The sequence below is a fragment of the Panulirus ornatus genome, chromosome 43, assembly GCF_036320965.1.
Source record: "Panulirus ornatus isolate Po-2019 chromosome 43, ASM3632096v1, whole genome shotgun sequence".
NCBI classification, from domain to species: Eukaryota; Metazoa; Arthropoda; class Malacostraca; order Decapoda; family Palinuridae; genus Panulirus; species Panulirus ornatus.
Window position 1 is genome coordinate 22,015,942 of NC_092266.1, and position 27,336 is coordinate 22,043,277.

The following is a 27,336-nucleotide window of genomic DNA, read 5'->3' on the forward strand; positions in this document are numbered from 1 at the left end:
CCTCTTCTGCTCTCTCAACCACGCTCTTTTTATTTCCACACATCTCTCTCACCCTTACGTTACTTACTCGATCAAACCACCTCACACCACACATTGTCCTCAAACATCTCATTTCCAGCACATCCATCCTCCTGCGCACAACTCTATCCATAGCCCACGCCTCGCAACCATACAACATTGTTGGAACTACTATTCCTTCAAACATACCCATTTTTGCTTTCCGGGATAATGTTCTCGACTTCCACACATTTTTCAAGGCTCCCAAAATTTTCGCCCCCTCCCCCACCCTATGATCCACTTCCGCTTCCATGGTTCCATCCGCTGACAGATCCACTCCCAGATATCTAAAACACTTCACTTCCTCCAGTTTTTCTCCATTCAAACTCACCTCCCAATTGACTTGACCCTCAACCCTACTGTACCTAATAACCTTGCTCTTATTCACATTTACTCTTAACTTTCTTCTTCCACACACTTTACCAAACTCCGTCACCAGCTTCTGCAGTTTCTCACATGAATCCGCCACCAGCGCTGTATCATCAGCGAACAACAACTGACTCACTTCCCAAGCTCTCTCATCCCCAACAGACTTCATACTTGCCCCTCTTTCCAAGACTCTTGCATTTACCTCCCTAACAACCCCATCCATAAACAAATTAAACAACCATGGAGACATCACACACCCCTGCCGCAAACCTACATTCACTGAGAACCAATCACTTTCCTCTCTTCCTACACGTACACATGCCTTACATCCTCGATAAAAACTTTTCACTGCTTCTAACAACTTGCCTCCCACACCATATATTCTTAATACCTTCCACAGAGCATCTCTATCAACTCTATCATATGCCTTCTCCAGATCCATAAATGCTACATACAAATCCATTTGCTTTTCTAAGTATTTCTCACATACATTCTTCAAAGCAAACACCTGATCCACACATCCTCTCCCACTTCTGAAACCACACTGCTCTTCCCCAATCTGATGCTCTGTACATGCCTTCACCCTCTCAATCAATACCCTCCCATATAATTTACCAGGAATACTCAACAAACTTATACCTCTGTAATTTGAGCACTCACTCTTATCCCCTTTGCCTTTGTACAATGGCACTATGCACGCATTCCGCCAATCCTCAGGCACCTCACCATGAGTCATACATACATTAAATAACCTTACCAACCAGTCAACAATACAGTCACCCCCTTTTTTAATAAATTCCACTGCAATACCATCCAAACCTGCTGCCTTGCCGGCTTTCATCTTCCGCAAAGCTTTTACTACCTCTTCTCTGTTTACCAAATCATTTTCCCTAACCCTCTCACTTTGCACACCACCTCGACCCAAACACCCTATATCTGCCACTCTGTCATCAGACACATTCAACAAACCTTCAAAATACTCATTCCATCTCCTTCTCACATCACCACTACTTGTTATCACCTCCCCATTTACGCCCTTCACTGAAGTTCCCATTTGCTCCCTTGTCTTACGCACCCTATTTACCTCCTTCCAGAACATCTTTTTATTCTCCCTAAAATTTACTGATAGTCTCTCACCCCAACTCTCATTTGCCCTTTTTTTCACCTCTTGCACCTTTCTCTTGACCTCCTGTCTCTTTCTTTTATACATTTTATACATTTATACATTTCAGTCTGGCATTGCCATGTAGCTCTCCTGCCCTCTCTGTGATGCTGGCAGGGCTGCTCTGTACTCTTGCTTCATTCACCATTATGAGATTATTGTTTTATGACTGTATTCTTTGCTTTTCTCCTTTTCATTTGATCTCTCGCATTTGCTGAGTACCACGCCTTGTTCAAGTTTCTTTGCCTGCCCAAGTACCTCCTGGCTAGATGACTCAAAGTTAAACAACCAAAACTGGTTATCCCTTTGCATCTTGATTAGTCACAAATTCTTTTCTTTATCACTGAAAATGTCTTGCAATTGTACAGCTTCTGGTATTCTTTAAATAAGCATTTCTTCTTTCTTTCTCTTTTCTTCCAGACCAAAAACAATTGGTGACTTGTGTCTTCAACCTCCTGATTTTGTAACTTTTCTAACCTTGTTTGGCTAGACTCTTCAGTGGTGAATTGAAACTCATCAGCCCTGAATTGCTCTAAAATCTCCCTTCTAGCTAAAAAGCACTGGTCCTGTATGCTCTACACTTCGTTGATTACTATAACAATGCATAATTTTCCTTCTACAGCTTCAGCTTATTTCCTGTCTACCTTTGTTAGAATTACCACAGGTCTATGTTCCTCTTCATCAGTCTTCATGTTCAGTGTCTGGTGATATTGTTGGTGAAAATACACCTACTGCTCACAGTTGCCAACAGATTCTGGATGTTTTAGTCCTATCCTTTAGCTGGACAGTCTTAAGGTCATTATGAAAAGATCCATCATATCTTCTTTACTATTCTATGAATTCCACTTTTGCTTAAATCATGTAACTCTTGAATCACCTCCACTAGATGGAACATATGTAGCACCCAATGACTGTATTTCTCAGATCCTTAAGTTCCTCTCACCTCACGACAACTTTCTAACCTGTGTTATTACCTAAGTGGCAGAATTGTCTTTTCCCTCATGACATCTTTCTAACGTGTAATTACCTGAGCAGCAGTTCTAAGGTATTGTGATTACTCCTCTCTCCTATAACTACTAAATGGTTGGGGTAGCTTACATATTTTGTGGTAGAAAGTTGTAAGATAGAGCTCCTGAACTTTCAGACTTATAGGTACCCTTCATATCTAGTAATTCTTTTCTCAAAAGGTTTGTCATTTCATGTTAAAAAGGTAGTGACACCGAGACAAAGCTTACCATGGTTTGCTTGTTCATCTATGGACCATTTCCTGTGTAATAATCTAGTCTTTGGTTTATCAAACTTGACAAATAACCTGACAGTAATACAGCAAAATACTAATCATAAACCATATCGAAAATGTATATCTATAGAAGAATAAAACTTTTTCTGATACCTAAATTACGATCAATAAATTATGTAAAACTATTTGTAGACAACTACACTACTATCACAATATTATCTTAAAAAAATGGTAGTGCAGTTCAAGTTCCCATAACTGAGCAAGGCATAATGAAAGAGAATCATATATAGTTACAACTCCTTTTAATGACACAACTTTCTGTATAAAAATGTATAAAACATATTTCCACATATGAATGATTATTCACTCACATGGTTACAAATTGTATTTCAGCACTCTGCTTGTAAGGAGTAGCACTGTGAGTGAGAAGTCATCTTTGACAAGGCTGTATCATTATCAGCAGACAGAATGGAATACAACATCGTCAAAGACTTCTGCCTAGGGGGAGTTTACTTTATCCTGCTCCCATCTGCAGTACATCTTGAAGATGCAGGATCCCCATAAAAGGAATCCTGAGGTTGTGTAATTAACTATGGTTATAACTTAAATACCATGGAACTCCTAATAAAACATATGATGAAACATTACTTGGAAAGGAATCTTTAAAATTTTAATTTATAAGTGTTGACATCTAAATACTGTAACATAATTACAATCCATGGACAATGCAATGATGAGACATTAAAAATTACAAGGGTATACTTAAAATATCTATAACACAAATAAAAATTTTCCATCATAATCATATGGGCAGCTATAAGAAATCTAAGAATGAGATTAATTTTATATAGAATAAATAAAAGAATTTCTTTGCTTATGAAGCAAAGCTCTCAGCAAAAGAAAGACTGTTAGGGCATTTACTAGATTGCAAACTAATTACTATGGTACAATACATAAAAAAATAACTGATTTTTACTTGGTATACATTTCATTGAAAGCATGGTTCTTTTGAAAAACTATTTCCTTTGTGTTTGGAACACTTCTTTGGGGAATTTCTGGGAAAAATAAAAATCAATAAAACACAGGATTTTGAATTGAAAGAAATTAAAATACACTGATATGCACATGATGCTCAGTTCCCTGCCAACACTGGGTCTTGTATGTGCTACTGGACAAAGCATGAGGCAAAAATATTATTTTTTTTCCATAAACATATTTTACCATTCTCTACCCTCTACTCATAAAGCAAAATACTTAAAAAATAAAACTTTTTAAAATATATATCTTTCAACTAAGCTACACTACTTACATCTTTGTACTAAGCTCTACTTTCGGCTAAGGCTTGTAGTGCTATGTTTGCTTGATTCACTGTAGCATTGGCTTTTTCACCTGTATCCCCACCAACATTTCCAATTTCTGATGGGTTGATTGTGACCGACTTTGTGGCATTATATGTCTTGTAAATGCCCACTAGTCTGTCTGCCAACTCAAACATTTGAGACCTCAGTGAAATGATAATGAACTGGGCATTTTTCGTGCGTTCCTGTGTTAAAAGAATTAAATCATATACATCACTAGGAAAAATTAAATAATGGCACATATACCAAAAACATATTTAATGAAACAAAGCCAAATGCATAAATAAACAGATGGTCAAACTATATAACATACTAGGTAAATGAATCATTCCTTTTCTGTCATTCTTCATCTAATCTCTCTCTCTCCGTATCATACCAAATTTCAACTTAACTCATTACACACTCCATTTCAACTTTTCTTCCATTTACATCTGATACATTTTTGCCTAATCCTGACATTAGTATAATCCGCCTGCTGTGGTTAAACCAGTAGTGAGAAATCATCTTTTTGGAGATAAACACAAGTAATACAGTCTTGTGAAGCACTTTCTTGCTCTATATGAGTCCATTCTTCCCTTGTTTCTGCCTGAAGTGTAGCCTCAAAGCAGCAGGAGCCCCTTTTGTTATAATAATAATAATAATAATATAATAATAATAATAATGCGAGGTAGTGCTAAGAACAGAAGACTGGGCCTTTGAGGAAATATCCTCACCTGGCCCCATTCTCTGTTCCCTCTTTTGGAAAATTAAAAAAAAAAAAAAAAAAAAAGAGGGGGGGGGGGGGGGGGGGAGATTTCCAGCCCCCTGCTCCCTTCCCTTTTAGTTGCCTTCTACAACACGCAGGGAATACGTGGGAAGAGTGGTTTGAAAATGTTTTGGGAGTAAAGTCAGGGGTTGGTAAGAGGACAAGAGCAAAGGAAGGAGTAGCACTACTCCAGAAACAGCAATTGTGGGAGTATGTGATAGAGTGAAAGAAAGTAAACTTTATGGGTAAAACTGAAAGTCGATGGAGAGAGATGGGTGATTATTGGTGCCTTTACACATGGGCATCAGAAGAAAGATCATAAGAGGCAAGTGTTTTGGAAGCAGCTGAGTGAATGTGTTTGCAGTTTTGATGCACAAGATTGGGTTACAGTAATGAGTGATTTGAAAGCAAAGGTGAGTAATGTGGCAGTTCAGGGAATAATTGGTGTACATGGGGGGGTTCAGTGTTGTAAATGGAAATGGTGAAGAGCTGGTAGGTTTGTGTGCTAAAATTGGACTAGTGATTGGGAATACCTGGTTTAAAAAGAGAGTTATACATAAGTATATGTATGTAAGTAGGAGAGATGGCCAGAGTGTTATTGGATTACGTATTAATTGACAGGTGCGTGAAAGAGAGACTTTTGGATGTTAATGTGCTGAGAGGTGCAACTGGATGAATGTCTGACCATTATCTTGTGGAGGCAAAGGTGAAGATTTGTAGAGGTCTTCAGAAAAGAAGAGAGAGTGTTGGGCTGAAGAGAATGGTGAGAGTAAGCAAGCTTAGGAAGGAGACTTTTGTGAGGAAGTACCAGGAGAGACTGAGTAAAGAGTGGAAAAAGGTGAGAGCAAAAGACGTAAGGGGAGTTGGGGAGGAATGGGATGTATTTTGGGAAGCAGTGATGGCTTGTGCAAAAGATGCTTGTGGCATGTGAAGTGTGGGAGGTTGGCAGATTAGAAAAGGTAGTGAGTGGTGGGATGAAGAAGTAAGATTATTAGTGAAAGAGAAGAGAGAGGTATTTGGACGATTTTTGCAGGGAAATAGTGCAAATGACTGGGAGATGTCGAAAAGAATGAGGCAGATTAAGAGAAAGGGGCAAGAGGTGAAAAAGAGGGCAAATAAGAGTTGGGGTGAGAGAGTATCATTAAATTTCAGGGAGAATAAAAAGATGTTTTGGAAGGAGGTAAATAGAGTGCATAAGACAAGAGAACAAATGGGAACATCGGTGAAGGGGGCTAATGAGGAGGTAATAACAAGTAGTGGTGAGGTGAGAAGGCGATGGCGTAAGTATTTTGAAGGTTTGTTCAATGTGTTAGATGATAGAATGGCTGTTATAGGATGTTTTGGTCAAGGTGGTGTGTGAAATTAGAGGGTCAGGGAGAGTGGTTAGGTAAACAGAGATTAAGTATTGAAAGCTTTGAGGAAGATGAAAGCCGGCAAGGCGGCGGGCCCGGATGGTACTGCTGTGGAACCTACTAAAGAAGGGGGCGACTGCGTTGTTGACTTTTTTTTTTTTTTTTTTTTTTAATTTTTCCAAAAAAAGGAACAGAGAAGGGGGCCAGGTGAGGATGTTCCCTCAGAGGCCCAGTCCTCTGTTCTTAACGCTACCTTGCTGATGCGGGAAATGGCGAATAGTTTGAAAAAAAAAAAAAAAATAATAATAATGAAAGCTAGAGACTGGATGTGAGCAAATGCAGCCTTCTTTGTTCCTGGTGTTGTATTGCTAACATGGGAAACATGGACTCAGTATAAAATTTAAAATAACATCCAGAATAATAATAATAATAATAACGATACTGTATTTCAAAAAATACTCAAAATGGTAACCTCCCCTTTCTTAACTGTTACTAGCTCTGACAGCACCATCGTACAGATATTCTTTGTTCACTTTAGAGAGCTCATTCACCTTTTTAAGATTAATGATTCACCTCCACATATGACCTAATCTGGTAATTCTATATGTTAGACTAATTCTCCCATCTTAACAGGTAAAAGCAAACTCTGGCCCCATTGCAAACATCCACTCTTTAGCTGTCATGTATAATTACTAAAACCAGGGTATATCATCCACAACCAAACCCAAATGACTACTCCATAGTTTATATTGACTGCCTCATATGTCCTGGTTCAGCCCACTTGTTGCATAATGTCCATATATTTGAAATCAAACCAATTAATTTTATCCTAAGCATGCCTATCCTCACCAGAATGTTCAAGTCCTAATACCCAAAAGCCTTCTTCACTACATTTTTCCATCTCATCTGTCTCCCTCTTCCCTCGCTCTCTCCACTTATGATAAGGTCCTCTGGTCAGTCTTTTTTCAATCATTTACTCCATCTCTCCAAACAATTTCAGTACAGCCTGGGTAGCTCTCTTAATCAGACCACACTTACTAAACCTCATTTTGCCATTCACACCAAACTGTCCTCGGGCATTTAATTTCCAATGTCCATCCTCTTTCTTTTGCATTTAAGGCCCAACTCACATTCCTATAACTGTCAGAAGTACAACCCTAAAACACTTGCACTAACCTTTCCTTCTACATGTTCCTTAATCTTTACATGGTGGCTAACATCATCTGATGTTCTCTTGGGATATGGAAGCTGATATCTGTTGATGTTTTCACTTACTGTACCAAAAGCAGTCTACATGAGTCTCCTCTATTCTTAAGAAGAAGTGGAAAAAATTCTGCTCTCTCAATACCCCTATAACTCTCAACAAAAATGCACGGTTATCAATCTGCAGGTCATGCATACATGGCAACTCCACGGAAAATATATAGATTGCTAGATGCCCTATGTAAACACGAGGAATTCTTGTGATATGTATCAGTTTGTGAGGAAAGTGGAGAGGAATAACATGAGAAATGAAAAGAAATAAGGAACTTAAGAGAAGCTAAGCTGAATTACATAAGGAGGAAGGCCTACACAGATATCTGGCCACTGACCTTGTGCTCAATGAAGAAACCACATAACAAAAGGGCTTAATTTTCTCTTCATGTAATCCTGCGGTCATGGAGGATTCTGGTAACAAATGATAATAAGTAAAGAGCTAAAACATTCCCAAATAAAAAACAGCACCAATATCCAATCACCACAGTGCTGTGCCTGTCTAAGAAATAAGAGAAGAGCGGTCAGTAGAGAAAGAGCCAAATCCTGAAATACCTTCCCTAAATTTACTAGGCAACTCTCCCTTACACTAAATTTTAATGTGAAATATGCACCATTTCTACATAAATTCATGTCGGTTATCGTAAAAGCTATGCCTGTGTAAGAAAAAAGAATACGGTGGGAAATCATGCTCAACATAAACAATTACTTCAGCCACCACAATTCCATCTGCTGTCCATGTCAACCCCCCATGTACTTAAAGCAATCCACCTCCTCCTTGCCCTCTCGGAGCACTGAAACTTACACTCAAATCATCCTGTTTCATTCTCCTATGCACATCATCACCTTACTTTCATTTGCATCTATTCCCCATTTCACTCGCCTCCCACACACCTGATTATGAAGTTTCTCTCAAGAGACTGCCACATGAGTCATATCATGTGTAACAGCATCTGATTAAATACTTCACTTTGGTAAATCTTTTTCTTTCAAACTATTCGCCATTTCCCGCATTAGCAAGGTAGCGTTAAGAACAGAGGACTGGGCCTCTGAGGGAATATCCTCACCTGGCCCCCTTCTCTGTTCCTTCTTTTGGAAAATTAAAAAAAAAACAAGAGGGGAGGATTTCCAGCCCCCGGCTCCTTCCCCTTTTAGTCGCCTTCTACGAAAGCAGGGAATACGTGGGAAGTATTCTTTCTCCCCTATCCCCAGGGATACTTTGGTAAATATGTACATATAAATACATATAAACATGAACAGAGTGTGTTCATACCTTGACATAATTGCCAACAATTGAGACATTCTTGAAGTCAAGTGCAGCATCAATTTCATCCATGACATAAAGTGGTGTTGGCTTGTAATAATGAAGAGCAAACACAAGTGCCAATGATGACAGTGTCTTCTCACCACCAGATAAATTAGTGATATTTTTCCACGACTTCTTTGGTGGACGTACACTGGAAAAAAAATTACGGGATAAACACACTACCTTACAGATAAAACAATGAAAGTCATACTAAAGAGAAAGATCTTTGCAACAGATAAATTTTTCACCATAACTGAAATCCTCATCCAAGTTAATAAAGAACATAAAACACATCCTCTACCACTCTTGAAACCACAGTTCCTCCCCAATCTGATGCTCTATGTATCCCATTGCTGTCTAATCATCACTCTTCCATACAACTTAACAACCAAAGTAAACAAACTCATCTGTCTCTCTATCTATCTATATTTCTGATGCCTGTTCCCTTTGGGAACTCCCTCAAGAGGTTGGCTACAGCAACAATCTCTACAACTAAGCTCCCATGCCGCTTCTTAGACTTTTAGTACCTCATTCTTAACAGACCAATGGCACAGGGCAACTCTAGGGCATAACCCTGTGATCTGAACTTTCACCTCTGTCTCCCTTACCTTTATACAATGGAACTACACATGCATTCTGCTAATCCGCAGGCATTTCAACATGATCCATATATATAATGAAAATTGCAACCAAACAATCAACTAAAGTCGCCCTTCATTTACGAAATTCAATTGAAATATCGTAAACTCCAGCTGCTTGCTACATTTCATCATACACAATGGATTTCACCAGCTCTTCTCTTTTCACCAAACCATTTCACCTTCTATGCCACTTCCCCATTTGCCCCCTTCACTAATATTTAGATTTGTTCTCTTGTTTTTCTCACTCCATTAACCTCCTTATAAAACATTTTCTTATTCTCCCTTAAGTCTGCTATACTCACTCATCCCAGCTCTCAATTTCTCTTTTTCAGCTCCAGCACCTTTCTCCTGAACTCTGGCCCATTTTCTCTTGTACATCTCCTATTCGCTTGCATTTTTAGTCAAAATATATTCCAGAAAACAAGGACACAGCAGCAATTACACTGAAATGAACTGATGTTGCAGAAAAAATTAACAACAGTGAGGCCAAAAGAAAATTCAGTTTCAGAAAATCTTTCAGAGAGTGGAGCAAGATTTCCACCCAACTTCAGAAAGTGCCAGAGGAAAATTGTTCCAACAGAAGTAAGCCAAGCAAGAGGCCACATTTGGAGAAAAATGTGGATGAGTAAATGATCTTGTCAAAGTGGGTACATTACTACTTGTCCATCCATCCAACTCTTTGCCTGAAAAGCAAAACATTCACTGGGTAACTGAGGCATGACACTTTACCTTACTGTGGCCAGAGAATACAAAGGAACTATCAAATCATCACTAACAACATTAGCAGTGAACATTGCACTTGGAAAGAATGTAAGACTGGGAATTTACAAGGAGAGTGTATAATAGAACAATGAAAGGGGTTGATGAAAAGACCACTAGTGACACGGGCAAATAAAGTGGGAGAATACTGGAGGGTGAGAAATGGTGTAAGAATGCATGGAATGGTGTATGCGAGGGATGCATGTAAGGACAGAGATACGCAGAGACTCTTTCGCTGTGGCTACCCCGTTATGAGATTTCCCAGAGGGAATGGGCATTAGAGATACAGACAGATAGATAGGTAGTGCATCATCAACTGACGATTATAGCATTTTACGAATTAAATCAACAAACAGTCCTGCTGTATAATTTCTTTCAGGATTTTTAATCAACTTTCTACTTACCTAAAAACAATACCTTCACTGAATGGATCAAGGGAATCAACTAGTTCTAGTTCTGCATCTCCACCCAAGGTAATCATCTGGTACATTTCCTTCAGTTTGTTGGATATAATTGAGAAACCTGCCATGAATTCATTGAGACGCTGCTTTCTTAAGTCCTCATGGTATTTTCGCTGTTCATCCCTTTGGCTTGTAATCTCATCAAGCTCTGCAACTCGTTGTAAATAAATCTCTTCCTGAAAAATGAAAAAATAAGTTATATCCTTTGCTCCTTTTCCTATTTTTCTGTACTGAAATGAGTACATGCTGTATTTTCTTCCTATTATCATTGCAGAATATCAAAATATTCACACATGTTTGTTATTTCCCATGCAAGCAAAGTAGCATATAGGTCAGGTGACAGCCTTAGAGGAAAAACATCCTCACTTGGTTCCTTTTATCTACTCTGTCTTTGGAAAGTAATTTAGGAAGGAAGGATTTCCAGCCCCAAGCTCCTGCCCTTTTAATTGCTTTTCACAACACTTGGAAGATATATGGGCAGTATTCTTTCTCCTTCATCCCCAAGGACAAAATGAAATATACTGTATATTTACTGTCATACATGTTCCCTATTTCCAATGTTAGTAAGGCTATGTACATATTCATACTTGCTCGCCTTCATCCATTCCCTGTGCCACCCCGGCCCACAAGAAACAGCATTGCCACCCCCTCCATCAGTAAGGTAATGCCAGGAAACACACGAAGAAAGGCCACATCCACTCACACTCATTCTCTAGCTGTCATGTGTAATGCACCACAACCATAGTAAATTACAACCACAAATGCTTTAGGAGTAAGTACTTTAAACCATCCAGCACAATGATGCCCATTACTGGACATCAAACTATCAAATCAGTTACATATTCAAATAAACCTTACATACTTTTTGACAAGCGATTAAAAGAAAGTGCTCATTACCTTCTTACGGTATTCATGGACAACTGCCAGGTTAGGTTTTGATTCAGCTAGTTTCTCCTCCAAGAGGGTCAGCTGGTAATTTAGCTGTTTGGGGTCCAGCTGACGAAGGGCTTCTGGCTCAAGAATGGCTAATTCAGCTTCATCCTCTTCCTCTTTATCTATTGGGATCTCCATCAGCTCAAGACGATTTAGCTAGAGTTGATGAGAAATTGATCAGAAATATATCTAATTAGGGATAAAACATCTTTGTAAAAGTGTATTTAGAGGCAGAAGCAAGTACGGTAAGAAAGACAACTGTTACGTATTTACGTACTTATATCTAATAGTGTATGACAGGGTTGATAATGATGCTCTGTGAAAGGTGCTATGAATGTGATGTGAGGAAGGAAAACTATTAGAAGCAGCATTTTTTATCAAGAGGATAAAGAATATGTTCAAGTAGATGGAAAGGAAGGTGAGTGGCTCCAAGGGAAGATGTGTCTGTGGCTGGGGTGTATGCAGTCTGCTGGGGGTGGGAGGGCCTGGGAGGTGAGTCAGTTGTTTCCTGATGGTACAGCACCGATGGCAGGTTCAAATGAAAAACCGCAGAAGCTTGTGTCTGAGTTTGGGAATATGTGTGAAAGGAAAAAGTCCAGAGAAAATGTGAATAAAAATACAGTTATTAGGTTTAGTGATGAAAAGATAGATTAATTAATGTGTGAGTGTGAATGACCAGAACTTGGAGGAAGTGAAGCATATGAGATATTTGGGAATGGAACCATGTGAGCTCAAGTGAGCCATAGGGTGGGTTAGGGATCATGTCCTTAGTTTACTGAGGAATGTGTGGAAACAGAGGTCACTCTCTTTTGGAGAAAAGTTGGGTATGTTTAATGGTGTGGTGGTCCTGTTGGTGCATTATTGATGTTAGGAAAGAGCCTTATACAAAAACGTTAAAAGAAATGTTGAATATGTTGGAAATAAAATGCATGAGAGCAATATGCAAAATGTTCATCAAATAAATATTAGGGTATGAGAGAGGTGTGGTAGTAAGAGGAGTATGTATGAGAGAGCTAAAGAGGGTATGTAGAAATGATATGGACAAATAGAGAGGATGAGCAAAGAAAGGATGACTAAGACAGTTATATACGTCAAAGATGGAAGGAGGAAAGAAAAGGGGTAAACTAAGGAGAAGGTGAAATGATGGAGTAAGGGATGCTTTGAAGGCTCAGGGAATGAACATGCAAGAGGGTGTAAGGTGTGCAAGGGACAGAGCGAAGTGGAGCAATGTGATGTACAAAGGACGACAAAAACATATTGTTAATGGACTGAACCTGGACACATGATGCAATTGGGAAAAACTATGGAGAGACTTTGGAGTGATCTGGGTCTGAAAATGCTGGAGGGTGAAATGTGTGCATGGGATAAGAGTGGATTGGCATGATTTGGTATACAGGGGTCAATGTGCTGTCAATGGGGTAAACCATGGAAAGGTCTGTGGGGCCTGGTTATGGATAGAGAGCTGTGGTTCACATGTATTACACATGACTGTTAGAGAATGGGTCTGGAGTGGACGCAGCCTTTTTTTGTCTGTTCCTGGCGCTACCTCAATAATACATGAAGTGGCAATCAGGTATGAAAAATAAAAATAAAAATAACAATCTATTATTTTTGATGTCTGCTCTCTCCGGAATCTCCCTCAGAGGGGTGGCCACAATAATAGTCTCCATAATTAGTGAAATCCAGTGCCACTTCATAGACTCTAGTGTCTCACCCTTAACAGGCAACTGGCAGAGGGCAACTCTAGTGAAGTGTTTGCAGAGGCTCGTATCTAATGTTTCTAGTGACTACTTCTACCTAATGCCCCTGCCTAATGTTCCTACCTACTACTCCTACTTGAATGTTACTACCTAGTACTTCTATCTACTGCTCCTACTAACACTATAATATAATAAAAATATTCTTTTCATAAATGGTTCCTGTTGTCCATATCAATCAAGTAGCACCAGCAACAAAGAAATGGCTTCATCCACTCACTTCCATCCTCTAGCTGTCGTGCATAATACAATGAAACTAAAACCTCCTACCCACAACCAGGCCCCAAAGACCTTTTTGTTGTTTCCCCCAACTGCTTCATAAACCCTGGTTAAGCCCACAGACAAAAAGTGTTCCCCAGTATACTACATCACTCTAATTCTCTCTATCCTTTACATGCTTCACACCCTCCTGAATGTCCTGGCCCCTTGGCTACTCCTTTGCAAATAATTTAGTTACTCAGGGCAGAAATTTCCATTATGTAGGCAACTCTTCTTAATGGATATTTACACAATGAATATCACACCTCTATTTTCAGGTTGCCCATCAAGGTAAGGTGGTTGCTTAGGAGGCACTGTGTGATAATTTCTCCCCATAGTCAGTCATCATCCAGCCAAGTCAATGACAACACATTCTCATGAGTTTTACAAAATTTGAACACATTATCAGCCAGATAGTAGTGGACAAAACATTAATCTGTAGTGATTACTTTAATTGTCATATAAATATCTTTGAACTGAAAATTAAATAAATTTATATACAAATAGAAAAACATATTCACAGGGTTGGAAAGGAAACCTGAGGACTTAAAGGGCTAAGCAAATCTGAAATGAAATAGATACATTCTTTCTTTTCTTTCAAACTATTCGCCATTTCTCGTGTTAGCGAGGTAGCATTAAGAACAGAGGACTGGGCCTTTGAGGGAATATCCTCACCTGGCCCCCTTCTCTGTTCCTTCTTTTGGAAAGTTAAAAAAAACAAGAGGAGAGGATTTCCAGCCCCCCCGCTCCCTCCCCTTTTAGTCGCCTTCTACGACACGCAGGGAATATGTGGGAAGTATTCTTTCTCCCCTATCCCCAGGGATAAAAGAAATGGTAAATACCGATAAACAAGTTTGCTGAAGAAACTGAAAAACGAAATGAAATTAAAATACTATCATTAGTAAAGAAACTTACTACAATTTCTTCGAAGCAATTCAATAAATAACTGAAATTATAAAGAATATCAATATGATCTTTGCTTTGCTCTTACCTACGTAATCTAAAACTACTTCAAGTTTAAAAAAGGCACCACATACATGACAACATGAATGCATTTAATGTATCTAACATATATTCAAAATGAAATGCTTTTGGAAAATATAAATATCAAATTCATCAACAAATGTAATTGTATTGAATAATACAAGAACAAACCAACCTTTTTCTTCCAATGAGACATCTTAGCTTTCTGGTCCTTGATGATACCATCATATTTTTCTATCTCCTGATCAATTTCAATCTTTGTGGCTTTTATCTTGTTTTCTGCTTTGACAAACTTCTCATACTCAGTCTTCAGTTCAGTGACTTGCTCTCCCAAATCAAGCTCTTCTTGCTGTCACAAAGATAAGTTTTTTATCTTAATGAACAAATAAAACATTGATCTGACTATACTTCTATAACTATCTTTCCTATCCATCTATTCATATCTCTGTCTGGGGAAGAAAATAGGGTTCAGGGTGGGAGGTGGACTCAGCAGAAAAGTCCCAAAACCACCCTATCATCCACAAATAATAACTGATGAATCTCCTATGCTACACCACCCCCAGGATACACCACTATTTCCATGACCCTCATATTTATCTCCACCATTCCCATTCATGAACAAATCAAATACCAAGAACATTAAAATTAAAGGCAGCACGGCAACGTAAATGAGATGTATGGATAAAGTGCTGGTCATAATCCTAAGGAGACATGACATGACTAAACACCTTACAAGAAAACATACAATTCACAGTAGAAGACATCAAACTTCTGTTCTCAGACACATTATGGAGAGGGGATGGAGGACTGAAATTTTCAGTATACTGGAAGCAGACCAATAGAGATGGCAACTTACACTTCTTTTCAGCTCACAACAGCTGAATCAAGTCATGTGTTGTGTCTAGTTTTTTTTTTCTTCTCTAAGGGCAATGAGAATATGCATCATGGAATATTTGGATGGGGAGTTCGGGCAGAAAGCTGACATCTTCAGAAAACTTCAATATCCTTGGGGCATATTGGTGAAGCTGAAGAAGGCAAGGAGAATCATGGAGAGGAGCAGAGACAAAAATGAGGACGGAAAAGCTGAGAAGAAAATATAAAGTGGTTCATAGCACCAAGTGATCAAGTCCTAGTGGAAGAATTCTCAGTCAAGCCTCCATGGTAATAACATGAGGCTCAGGGATCAAGATAGGAAACAAAGTGAAAGACAAAAGACCAAAGAATACATAACAAAGTGTGTTGTACATAATTCCATGTAGAAGATGTAACAGGACATATGTGGGAAAGCCAAGAAGAGGTGTGGAAACAACAAGAGAACATAGGAACGATGAGAAAAACAGCTAAATGACCAAGGTAACCCTATACATGGCAGGGTGGAAGAATCCAGATCAAATAGCAATACTGAAGATCTGTCTTCTGCAATTCTGCAAATTATGAGGCAAGTCAGTAACAAAAGACAGAGAATAATTATGGTATTAGTGCTACTTGGAGGGAGGACCCAGGCCCAGCCACAGGTGGCTATCACCATATAGATGGTTACCGTGGGGTGACGGTCATTAATCTCACCAAGCAAGAATGGGGTTGAGATGCTTCTAACCATACTGATCCAACAGATTCTTTAATGACTCACTTAAACTGACCTTGAGGATGGTCTGATGTTATCAAGGCTATGTGGTCAAAGTCAAATTTGAAGAATTAATTCATAGTTAATCTCTTTACACTTAGTATCTATATCTATCAGAATGACATCAATGATGATTTAATGAGTTGCACCATATTTGAGTTTCATTTCACTGGAGAAAAGGTGAGGTGGTCTGTCCTGACAAAATGGTACACTGCACAATGTATGTTTCAAATTTTTTTGGAGACCATCTTCAGTACCTAAAATATAATCTCAACAGTGAAGAATCCTGACAAGGGTGCACAGTCAGCCATTCTGACTCCCCAAATATATGTATATACTGTCTATTCCCTACTTATGACCTATGCGACTTACGACCATCCGTACATACAACCAGAAAAAATATGAATTGAAAAATATACATAAATATAAAAATCATGCTTGGTCGTACATCTGCTAGTGCTAACAGCTGAAAATGCACGATAGTGACTGTCAGATGATATCCCTGTACTGTGTACATTACAGCAGCACTCTTGGTTACCTTTCAGTAAGCACACGATATTCAAGTGAATCTAACAAATTTTCATGTTGGATTAAAGTATTTTTGTATCAAACCCCAAAGAAGATGACAAACAAGAGAAAAAAACCATCACGTGTAGATAGATTTGGCAAGAAGCCAAGGAAGACACTCAGTGTGGCATTGAAAAATAAAGGCAGTCATCCAATATGGAGGAGGAAAAAAGTTAATGTGATTACGTGTGATTCACAGTTGTCCCATTCGACAGCCCACAAAATCTTAAATGACAAAGAAAAAAATAAGTGAAGCAGTGAAAGGTTTGGTAAGTATGAAGTCTATGATAATAACAAAGGAATGACAAGGGTCCATCCATGAAATGGAAAAGTTGTTGATGCTCTAGATGGAACATCAAATTCAAAAACATTTACCACTAAGCTTACTAACAATTCAGGCGAAGGCTATAAGTCTTTCTGAGACTTTGAAGGAGTGAAAGGGCGAGGATTACATTGCAAGCTTCACAGTAAATCATGGTTGGTTCAATAGATTCAAAAGATATAGTTAGCACAATGTTTGAATCAAAGGTGAAGCAGCAAGAGCTGACAAAGGAGCTGACAAAAAGGTAAATACACCAGGAATATTCTCTTTTTAATAAACCATTGAGTGATTTAAAAATTGTCAATTAAAAAACTGGTTAAACATAAATGAGATAATCACAGTAGAACTTGCATAACATAAAAATAATAATGAAATACAAACTAGGGAATCTTAAATAAAAGGTAAAAAGAAACTGCAGAATTGTAAAATAAAGCTGGTTAATAAAAAAGCATGATAATTATGATAGAAAGTGAGTAGGATAAAAGAATGCTGTACAGGTACACAAATTCTACATGTCATGCTGACATACGTCTGACTTACGTCCATTTCGAGATCCGACCGGTCGATCAGAATGGAACTCGAACGTATGTCTGGGATAGATAGTATTTAGGTCTCTTAGATTTAACAGAATTCACGTAAGTGCATGAAAATTTTTTTCTTGCCTGAGTTTCAAATACCCTAATTGTTAAACTTTAGTTTAAAAAATCAATTATTTCCTTAACCACCCCAAAATTTGGTTAAGGTGATGAGGAACCACTGACATCAAATGGGAATGGAAATGTTAACAGATAGACACTCATTATGCTTTGCCGTGCATTAGAACATTTGTAATGAATAAAATATAAAATTTTTTTTTGACCATTACCACTAGTCTTCAGGTCCAGCAAATCTTTTCATAAGTATAGCTAATCTTCTAACACATTCTGATGTCATAAATTCTAATAAATTGTGAAAAAGCAAAAAAATACATACTGTAACAGACTGCAACTGCTCTAGCACCTCCTTAGCTTCATCTTCAATTCTTGTACGCTTTTTCTGTAAGCTTATTAGCTCATTCTGGACATCAGTAATTTCTGCTTCCATTCCTGCTATTTTCTCCTTTGTTTTTATGGTGTTGCGCTCAGCACTTTTGATGGCTACCTGTTAAAATTAAAAATGATACATAGCTGCTCAAAATCATATGTATACTGCATGGGGCTGACTTAGAAGTTCCAATATAAGAGGTCTTACATGAAGGGTTCTTATGCAATTTTTCCGGAGGCAGGGTTAGCATGTAACATTCACCACATACCTTGCTTGTCTCATGATATTCTTGTTTTCTAATGCTACTAACATTACATAGTTGCATCCCTCATCCTTATTAGTCACTCTTTAACAGACAATCTACTCTTCATGAATTCATGGAAAAGTTTTGTATTATCACCTGCTTTGTCCTTAATATTCTTTCTACAGCTTCTCTATTGGTTCTTTCTTATCAGAACACTGTTAAGTTCCTTTGCTTTTTGGCATATTTTGCTAAACCATTCATCCCTCTTGGCCAACCTTCCTCCTGTTTTTAAGTCTAAGGTATTCATATTCCTACTCCTTCACCGCAAATTTCACAAAACCTACTACACCCTGTTTCCTGGCCACTGAACTCTATTTCCTAGTCTATGCTACAAGAGAAATTCCTGTGTTCTGGGTAATTTCTATGATTGTATTTTTTCTGTGGAGTCTGAGCATATCCATGCTCTTTTTACATCCTCACATATGACATAATAAATCTGAAGATTCATCATATTTCATACACTACTGTTACTTCTATATTGGGAAGGAAGTGTCAGGAACAAATGCCTTACCTTCCCACAACCACTGTCTGGCTGGGATATATAATGTAATGAAACTAGAGCCCACCATCACAGCCAAGCCCTATGGTTTAATCTGACCTCATATACCTTAGTTCAGCAAAGTGACTGCATGTTACTCCCCATATATCACAACAATCCAATCAATTCTTTCCCATACATGTCTCATCCTCCTGAATATTCAGATCCTGATACTCTAAAGCCTCCTTTAATCCATCCTTCCCTTTCGGTCTCTCCTCTCCCTTCCTCTCACTCCTTCTGACACAAAGATTCTCTTTGTCAATCTTTCCTTGCCATTCATTTTTCCACACTAAAAACACTTTCTTACCAATGCATTCCAAAATCTCCTCTTATACACGTCCTTACAGTCATATAGCAACACACATCCAACAAAAACTGCATTTTAAGTGAACATTGTTATATTTAAATTTGTTCAACTAAAAAAGGTACGTTAATACTAGTCTAAGAGGGGGGGGGGCGCCACCGCAAATCAAACGATGACTAACCTGCAGCCTGGTAATTTCTGCATTGACCTTCTCAAGCTTTTTGTTGACACTATCCAAGGATTTCTTGAGTCCCTTCATTTTTCCTCCAGTCACATCCATAATTTGATTGTGAATTTTTGTCACTTCTGATTCCACTGTTTGGGCAGAGGATGATGCCTCTTTATATACTTTCATTTTCTGTTCAATATCCTTTTCAATCTTCTTTATCTTTGCCTGGTCTGGTTTGACAGACTTAACTTTCTCTTCTTGTTGTTTCTTCTGTTGCTGAAGGGATGTAACCTGCTGCTGAGCTGCCTCTAGCTCCATTCTAAATTTCTGAACATCCATTTTCATGAACTTTAAATCTTTTGTAAGGTGCTGTACAGACTCTTCTAGTTGGGAACGCTCTCTACGAAGTTTTCCAGCATGTTGTGTTAACTCATCTACCTTATTTTCTACATGCTCAACTTCTCTGGGGTCAATATTTACAACAGCTGCTCGCTTACCCATACGACCACGAAGAACTGACCGTCCACCCCCACTCATAGTACCAGAAGGTTCAATTAGCTCTCCTTTTAAGGTTACTACACGATGACGCACTCTACCATATGCAATACGAGATGCTTGATCTAAATCATTAGCGACAAGAGTGTCTCTCAGAGCAAAATAAAATGCTGTCTTCACTCTATCATCGTTCATAGTTACTAAATCAAAAAGGCGAGGTACATTCTCTGGGGTCTGCATTGATCTCTCACATTGATTTCTCCATTTCTCCATCTTGTCTAAAGCGATAAAAGTAGCTGTACCAATATTGTTCCTCTTCAAGAAACTGATACATTTCTGACCAGTCTCAACTGTATCAACAACAATATTATCCAGTGGACCACAAGCTGTACTAATTGCAATATCATATTTTTCATCAATGCCCCCTAAATCACCTAAACGGCCAAAGATTCCCACAATGCTTCTGTTTCTTTTCTGTTCCATAATAGCATCCATTACTCTACCCCGGGACCGTGATGACTGCATCGCACTGCGAGTCTCCTCAAGCTTTACTCGATGTGTTCTGAGCTCCTCCTCAATCTTCTGCTGTTCAGGAATTAGTTTTTGAAGTTTCTGCATGTCCATTTTCAGCTGTTCATCACTCTTTGGTATATCATTTTCCAGCTTCTGTACATCCTCTTTTCTTTTACTGATAGTATCATGGGCCTTCTCTATTCCTGCTACAATCTGTTCAAGTTTCTTTTTTTCATTTCGCTCTGTGCTCTGGCAGATGTCTAATTCCGACTGAGCAATATCAACAGCACTCTTTGCTTCATCAACTTCTTTTCGAAGATCAATGAGTTTTGTTTCAAATTTAGCCTTTTCATCCTGCAACTGCTGGGTTTCTGAGTTGAGTGTTGACATTGCTTTGTGATAAGCCTCCTCTTCCTTCTTTCTCTGGTTTTCCATATTACTTCTCAGTTTTTCACACTCTTGTATATCTTTCTCACTTTTTTCTGGAACATGCTCAAGCTCCTCTAATCTACTTTTGTCAGTAGCAAGTTGGCTCATTAGTTTCTTCCTCTTCTGGTTTTTGTGCTTGAGATCTTCCTGCATTTTGACATCTTCACTTTCTAAGCATTTGAATCTTTCTGAGCACTGCTCTTTTATCTTACTAATCTCCTCTAACTTTTTCATGAATTTCTTTTTTTCTTCTTCCTTTGCAGTCTTCTTTTCACTAAGGTCTTCAAGTTCTTTCTTTACATCACTCATACCATCATCAATCTCCTTCTTTTTTTCCTCTGCTTTTTCTTTTGTTTGAGAACATTCTAAATAATAAAACTGAGCCAGTGTATGTTTTTTGCGTGTCACTTTATTTTCTAATCTCAAATGTTCTACGGCTGCGTCTTTAGGCCCTTCTAATTCATCCTTTTCCTTCTCTACAAGTTTAACCCTGTTTAACTTCTCCCCCCTTGCTTCATTTAGGTCTTCTACTCTTTTACTTAAGAGTTCTATAGGCTCCTTGAACCTAGATGATCCAACTATATCTTCGAGAAATTCAAGCATGCCAGTGTCATGCTCAGTGAGGCCTTTGGGTTTCATCATGGCAATCTGTTCCACTTCACCCTGAAGAATGAGGAATCGATTGTGATCTAAGTCAATCCCATGAAACCTAAGTTCTTTTGCAACAGCCTTAAACTGGCATCGCTTTCCATTCATTTGATAATATGATGAGTTATCCCGAAAAGCTGTACGGGACACAACAAAGTGTGAATTAGGTACAACTTCAAACTCATCACAATCCTTATCAATGATCTTTTGAAAATGAACTGCAACTGTGCAGCTCTGGACATTTTGATGCTGCTCAGAGTTGTGTATTAAAACAGATATTTTCTTAGAACGAATCTTTTGAGCTCTGTATCCAAAAACAAACAGCATGGAATCAATAACATTGCTCTTGCCACTTCCATTTGGTCCAACAATAGATGTGAAGCTCTTGTGGAATGGTCCTAGCACCTGTAAGAATGAAAAATGATCAAATGAATTTACTTTCCTGTAAGTTTCCTCATCAAAAAAAAAAAAATTATTACAAAAATTCATTTTTTTCAAGGAACATATGGGGTAAAAATGAAAATTCAAAAGGACTGCCTTTTCCCCATATGATGTTTCTTTTCTTGCATCACATTCTAAATTCTGCTACATTCATAGACTGTTATTGCTCTTCTCTTTACATTCTATTATTTCCCCTTACTTTTACCTTCCTTCTTTTCTGCCTCCGTCCTACTTTCTCACTTGTATACTTATAAGATCCAGAGCAAAGAGATGACAATTCATTTATGTAATCCCTGATGCTAATAGGAGAACACTTTGCAGATGTTGCTTACTCACATGGAATTGATTTAAAACTAGAGTAACAGGCACTTTGAAGTAATATAATGAGCCTGGGGCTGAAATTTTGATATCCAGTACTCCCTGACCAAACTAATGATAACTAATGTACTGATTTTGACAACTGGCATGTCTCTAGCTTATATTTTGATGTAATATCCATTGCAATACGGTATCTTATGCAATGTACATCAGAATTTTCTGAGGTAACCCCAAGTCCACATAAATGCAAGATTTTTTGATATTGACATACCCTACCATGTCACCTTCCCTTAAAGGATCTAAAATCCATTACATAGTTGATATTACAATCAGGATAAAATGTTAACAAAATATATATTAAACTGTAAAATGCATCAAATATATATACTATCTATGGCTAGTCAAGAGAGCTTATAGTAAGTGCACGTGGGGAAAGACATTACCTGCACAGGTTGATGCCAGTAACATCCTGCTACAAAAGTATATATTGACACCAAAAGTACACAGTTAAACAAAGCCAGGCGTATTAGGCAGAAGCCTCTGACAACACTGACTAGAGTTGCCCTCTTCTAGTGGCATGTTTAGGGGGAAGCACTAAAGGCTTAGAAGTAGCGCTGGGGTTCACTAACTCTGTGGCCAACCTCTTGACCCTCTCCCCAGAGGAAATGAGCATCAAAGATATATATGGATTGTTAAACTGTTGTCACTATTTTGTGCTTCCTTCATTTAGTTCAAATACCACCTAACCATTTTCATTTATCAATTATCTAGTTCTATAATCAATCTGAAACTTCTGGGCAAAATGGATGCAATACATACACAAAACATGCTGGATAATTTTCCAAAAAGTTGTCAAATAGTGAATAAACATGGGAAATACTAGAAAATCTTACTAGATCTCAAAAATATGAGGATATTTGAATATAAAGGTGAGGCTGGAAAAGGGACAGAGCTCTATAAATTTGTATTACCTGTTTACCAGCATAGCTCTTGAAAAATTCATTTTCTATGTGTGTAATAACCATTCTGGGACTTGTGCTGTCAAATGTACATGCTGGAAGTGGTGGAGGAGGAAGGTATATGTCACCAATGCGGATTCCCCCTTCTTGATCCTCTTCCTCTTCCATTTCTACATCTTCTACTACATCTTTTTCTGGTTCTACATCTTTTTCCTTTTCTTTCTCTTTGTTCTTTTCTTTACTTTTCCTCCTTTCGGATGGCATGATGCTTCAGTACAGCTCACTGTGAATTAAAGTAAAAAAAATAATTATCATCCCTCTTTGCTTGGCACATTTTATCATCTCAATTCCTGAGTTATAAAATTAAAAACAGAGTGAGGCCCTATTCTCTGTGATGAAATCATTAGTCACAACTATCATGATCAATTAAAACTTTACAAGCCTGTAAGAATATGATTAAATAAATGCCACGATGAAATCATCAACCACACCTATCAGGTTCAACTGAATCGTTAAAAGCATGCAAAAATATAATAAAACATATGCACCTTTACAACGCTTATTCTGGCACAAAGTAAACTTGAAAAGGACCTAAATGAAAAACAATTTATCAAAAATGAGAAGCCTGACCTTAAGGAGGAATTATGTCAATGACAAGAGACTCATAAAAAGCACAGAAAACTTAGCAAGGAGGGAACATAAACCGATATGGTTTACACTGTACTGAGCAAAAATAAGCAATAATTCTGTTACAAAAAATCTTGAGGAAAACTGAATCGCTTGAAAGCCTTTCCGCAGGTAGGACAACAAAAGCCAAAGAATAATATCAAAGTCAATACTCTAGACCAGTTAGTCTTGACCAGTCAGTCTTGTTGAGTCAAATTTTAGTTTGGAGCCCGCAAGAAAAATAAAGCCGAAGTCCAGCTTAAATGAGGTGCAGAACCCTTATTTTTGATGCTGCAAATCTAGGGGCATGCTAAAAATATTTTGTACGATGCCAGAAACTTTACCTGCTTGTTAGTCCTTTGATAATATGATGTAAAGTGCATCTCCATTGCAATACTGAAAATTTGCCTAACGCATAAGATGAAATGTGTGGCTAAATCTCACACTCGAAGACAAGCACAAAAATAGTTGTACTTCCATGAACACAGTTGTTTACAAAAACAACTATTAACATAAGGACTCAGTAAAGTCTGTAAAATAAAAGGTGATATTTCCCAAAGCATCCAAGTTCCATATTCAGTCACACACCAATAAAGTAAAGAGGAAAAAAAATCGCTAATATCAAATCACCAGCAACAACAAAAAGAAATATGATCTGACACTGATAACATAAAGGTTATATCAATAATCTCCAATGATTTTTTTTATTTTCTATTTACTTTTATCCTGGTTTTCATCTATCATTTTACAAGGGTATCTTTCCTTTATGTGCACTCACACACTATCAAGGAAATTCCACACCAAGCCCACCAATTATGGGTTATTTACTTTACCTTCAAGTAACCACATTTTCCCTAATGTACTACAGTTGTCTTTTTAATACTGTAAAAAAGAGAAAATTAAATCCAAATCATGCTCTACAACTGTTAGTGCATTCTCTAAATGCTATAGCATTGCAGAATAAAAGCACACAATGTCCACTTGTGGAACAAGAATTTGAGCATTTGGGAAACACAGGATTCATTAAAGAAAAACCAGATACATGTAAAACATTTGGAAATAAAAAATCAACAGAACCTTTGAAAACTTTACTTAGTGCCTGAAATGATACAATCATATCAACACTAAATTTGTCTACTTCTGGCAGTTACATGTTCATTCACTATGTTGTATGTTTTTTTTATCCACTGCTTTTTGGATGGTACACAACTATGGGTTTAACTATTATACTTTAACTAGAATACTGCTAGGAAGATTATTATGGTCTTTGGAAGTTCAGTTACAGGTTCATTATTAACTTTTACATCAACTAACTATACCAATACATATTCCCTGATATAATACCATCATCTTATTCAATATTGTTCAATACATATGATGAAAGAGACTGATCCTACACAAGTAATCCTGCAATCACAATGAACTATATAATGTATCTACAACATACGCAACCATATCCCACAGCTAGTTTCTGTGCAGTTCTAAAACAGACTTACAAAAAAAAAAATTCTTCCCAATCTATATAAGGGTGGCAAGAAACTGCACTTGGCCCAAATGTGAGGCACTTCCTACTCACGACCACCGGCATTCATTCGTGTAAACATCCAAACCGTGCTTGGACCTTTTTTGTAATTTTAGCAACTGCCATCCTAGATTATCAATTTTCTATTTTTCACACATATTCATCATTTCCCGCATCAGCGAGGTAGCACCAAGAATAGAGGACTGAGCCTTAGAGGGAATATCCTCACTTGGCCCCCTTCTTCGTCTCTTGGAAAATTTAAAATGGAAGGGGACGATTTCCAGCCCCCCAATCCTAGTGGAAATCTATTTCACATAATAACTTTCTATGTCAATCATTTCTTACATCTAAAATCAAATCTGAATTCATCGTTTAAACCCACTATTACAAATTCTCTCTAATGCGGATCTTCAATTCATTCAGCCCTCTCATCCGCTTGTAAACTTACCACCACTACTTTACTTCTTTCTATGAAATGTATATTTAATTTTCTTAAGTCTCTCTGCATAAAGATTTCTACTGCCTAGTATCATTTTTGTCATCCTTACCTGTATGTTTCCTAGAGAATTTACACCCATTCTGTAAAGTGGTACACCAGAGTTACACTACATAATCAAGATGTCTCCTTTGTAAGATATATGGGCGCAGTATGACAACTGCACTTGTACAGCTAACACCTCCAGAGATAAATCAAAGTACTAAATTGTGCTTAATTTTGGACATTCATATATTGTTGCCCCGTATTTGAGTAAGTGCTTATCAACACTCTAATACACCATTTACACAATTTGTCAATATCTACGTTAAGGTGATACACTGGACCCTTGTTTTCTCTGTAATACCAGTTTACATTTATCAGTTAAGTCTATTGACATGCTTTATAAACCTTCAGTTACTTCTGTGGAGCCTATGAACTGAAGCTTTACAGACAAGATACTCAGCAAGATAAGCACTAGAATCAGAATGTCTTTTCGGTGTCATAGTTCATTTGAAAAGTTTACCTCCGATTATTGTATTAGCCGTTACTTGTAGACAGTCCACCTTCAATTATGACAAAGATTCTTCCAGCTTCATCTTCTGTCCTCTTTCTATGCTGTTCACTTGATCTGAATACGATATCTTATCCTACTTCTTTATCGCAGATACAGTGTCCATGGATTTTCTTAAAACCACAGAGCATCTGCCACTTTGGCGGGAGAACCTCAAAAGTCAACAATACATCGTTTCGTTTCAAAGGATCGTAACAGCAGATATCCCACAGTAAACAAAGATTCATATTTACGGGAAACAGTTTTAAAAAGTTATACAAAATTGATCTTATTAGAATAGTTGAGGATATCATTTATATCACCAGCATACGAAGAACAAAGCTTATGACCCCATGATAAAATGATTAATAACAAAAACATGAACCAGTCGTTTCATTCAAATGTGTACACAGGGACAAGGAATGAACCACTGGTATATATCAACTAGTTATTGAGTTGAAATTGGAATATCTCTCCAATAAGAAAAAGAAAAATTCATTTCGCTTACGTACGATGTCAGTATAAATCATACCAGTTGTAAAATAAAATAGTAGACCGAATGCGTACTAACTCCTCTCCCTTTTTATATCGTACTGGTCACTGGAACATATCTTCTTTAAAAACTGAGGAGTGGATTTCAGGATATTGTAGACTTTTAAACGGGTTCACTAAAAATATATTTTTGCAACTGACAAAGTCTTGATATTTGGTACTTTTACGTCTCGATTTTTTAGATGTTCATAACGTACTAAGAGAAAGCACATTTACCAGAATTTTTTTCGGGGAGACTATTTTACAGGAAATGAATAATTTCCGAAATGCTCTGATTG

At 37.7% G+C, this 27,336-nt stretch overlaps 1 protein-coding gene across 2 annotated transcripts; it reads right to left on the bottom strand.

Annotated features, from left to right (window-relative positions):
- Positions 1 to 3,113: 3,113 nt before the first annotated feature.
- On the bottom strand, positions 3,114 to 27,073 carry glu (structural maintenance of chromosomes 4-like protein gluon). 2 transcript variants are annotated; one of them, XM_071687219.1, is made up of 9 exons: positions 27,019 to 27,073; positions 23,303 to 23,573; positions 19,500 to 21,977; positions 18,122 to 18,289; positions 14,812 to 14,985; positions 11,602 to 11,793; positions 10,648 to 10,880; positions 8,811 to 8,994; positions 3,114 to 4,371 (listed from the first exon to the last, which is right to left on the bottom strand). In XM_071687219.1, exons 2-9 carry the CDS (start codon positions 23,552 to 23,554, stop codon positions 4,147 to 4,149), a joined length of 3,906 nt encoding a protein of 1,301 aa, XP_071543320.1. In that variant the 5' UTR covers positions 23,555 to 23,573; positions 27,019 to 27,073; the 3' UTR covers positions 3,114 to 4,146. The 2 variants fall into 2 exon arrangements, with proteins under 2 accessions (XP_071543320.1, XP_071543319.1); XM_071687218.1 differs by lacking the exon at positions 27,019 to 27,073 and adding an exon at positions 26,480 to 26,695.
- Between the last annotated feature and the right edge of the window lie 263 nt (positions 27,074 to 27,336).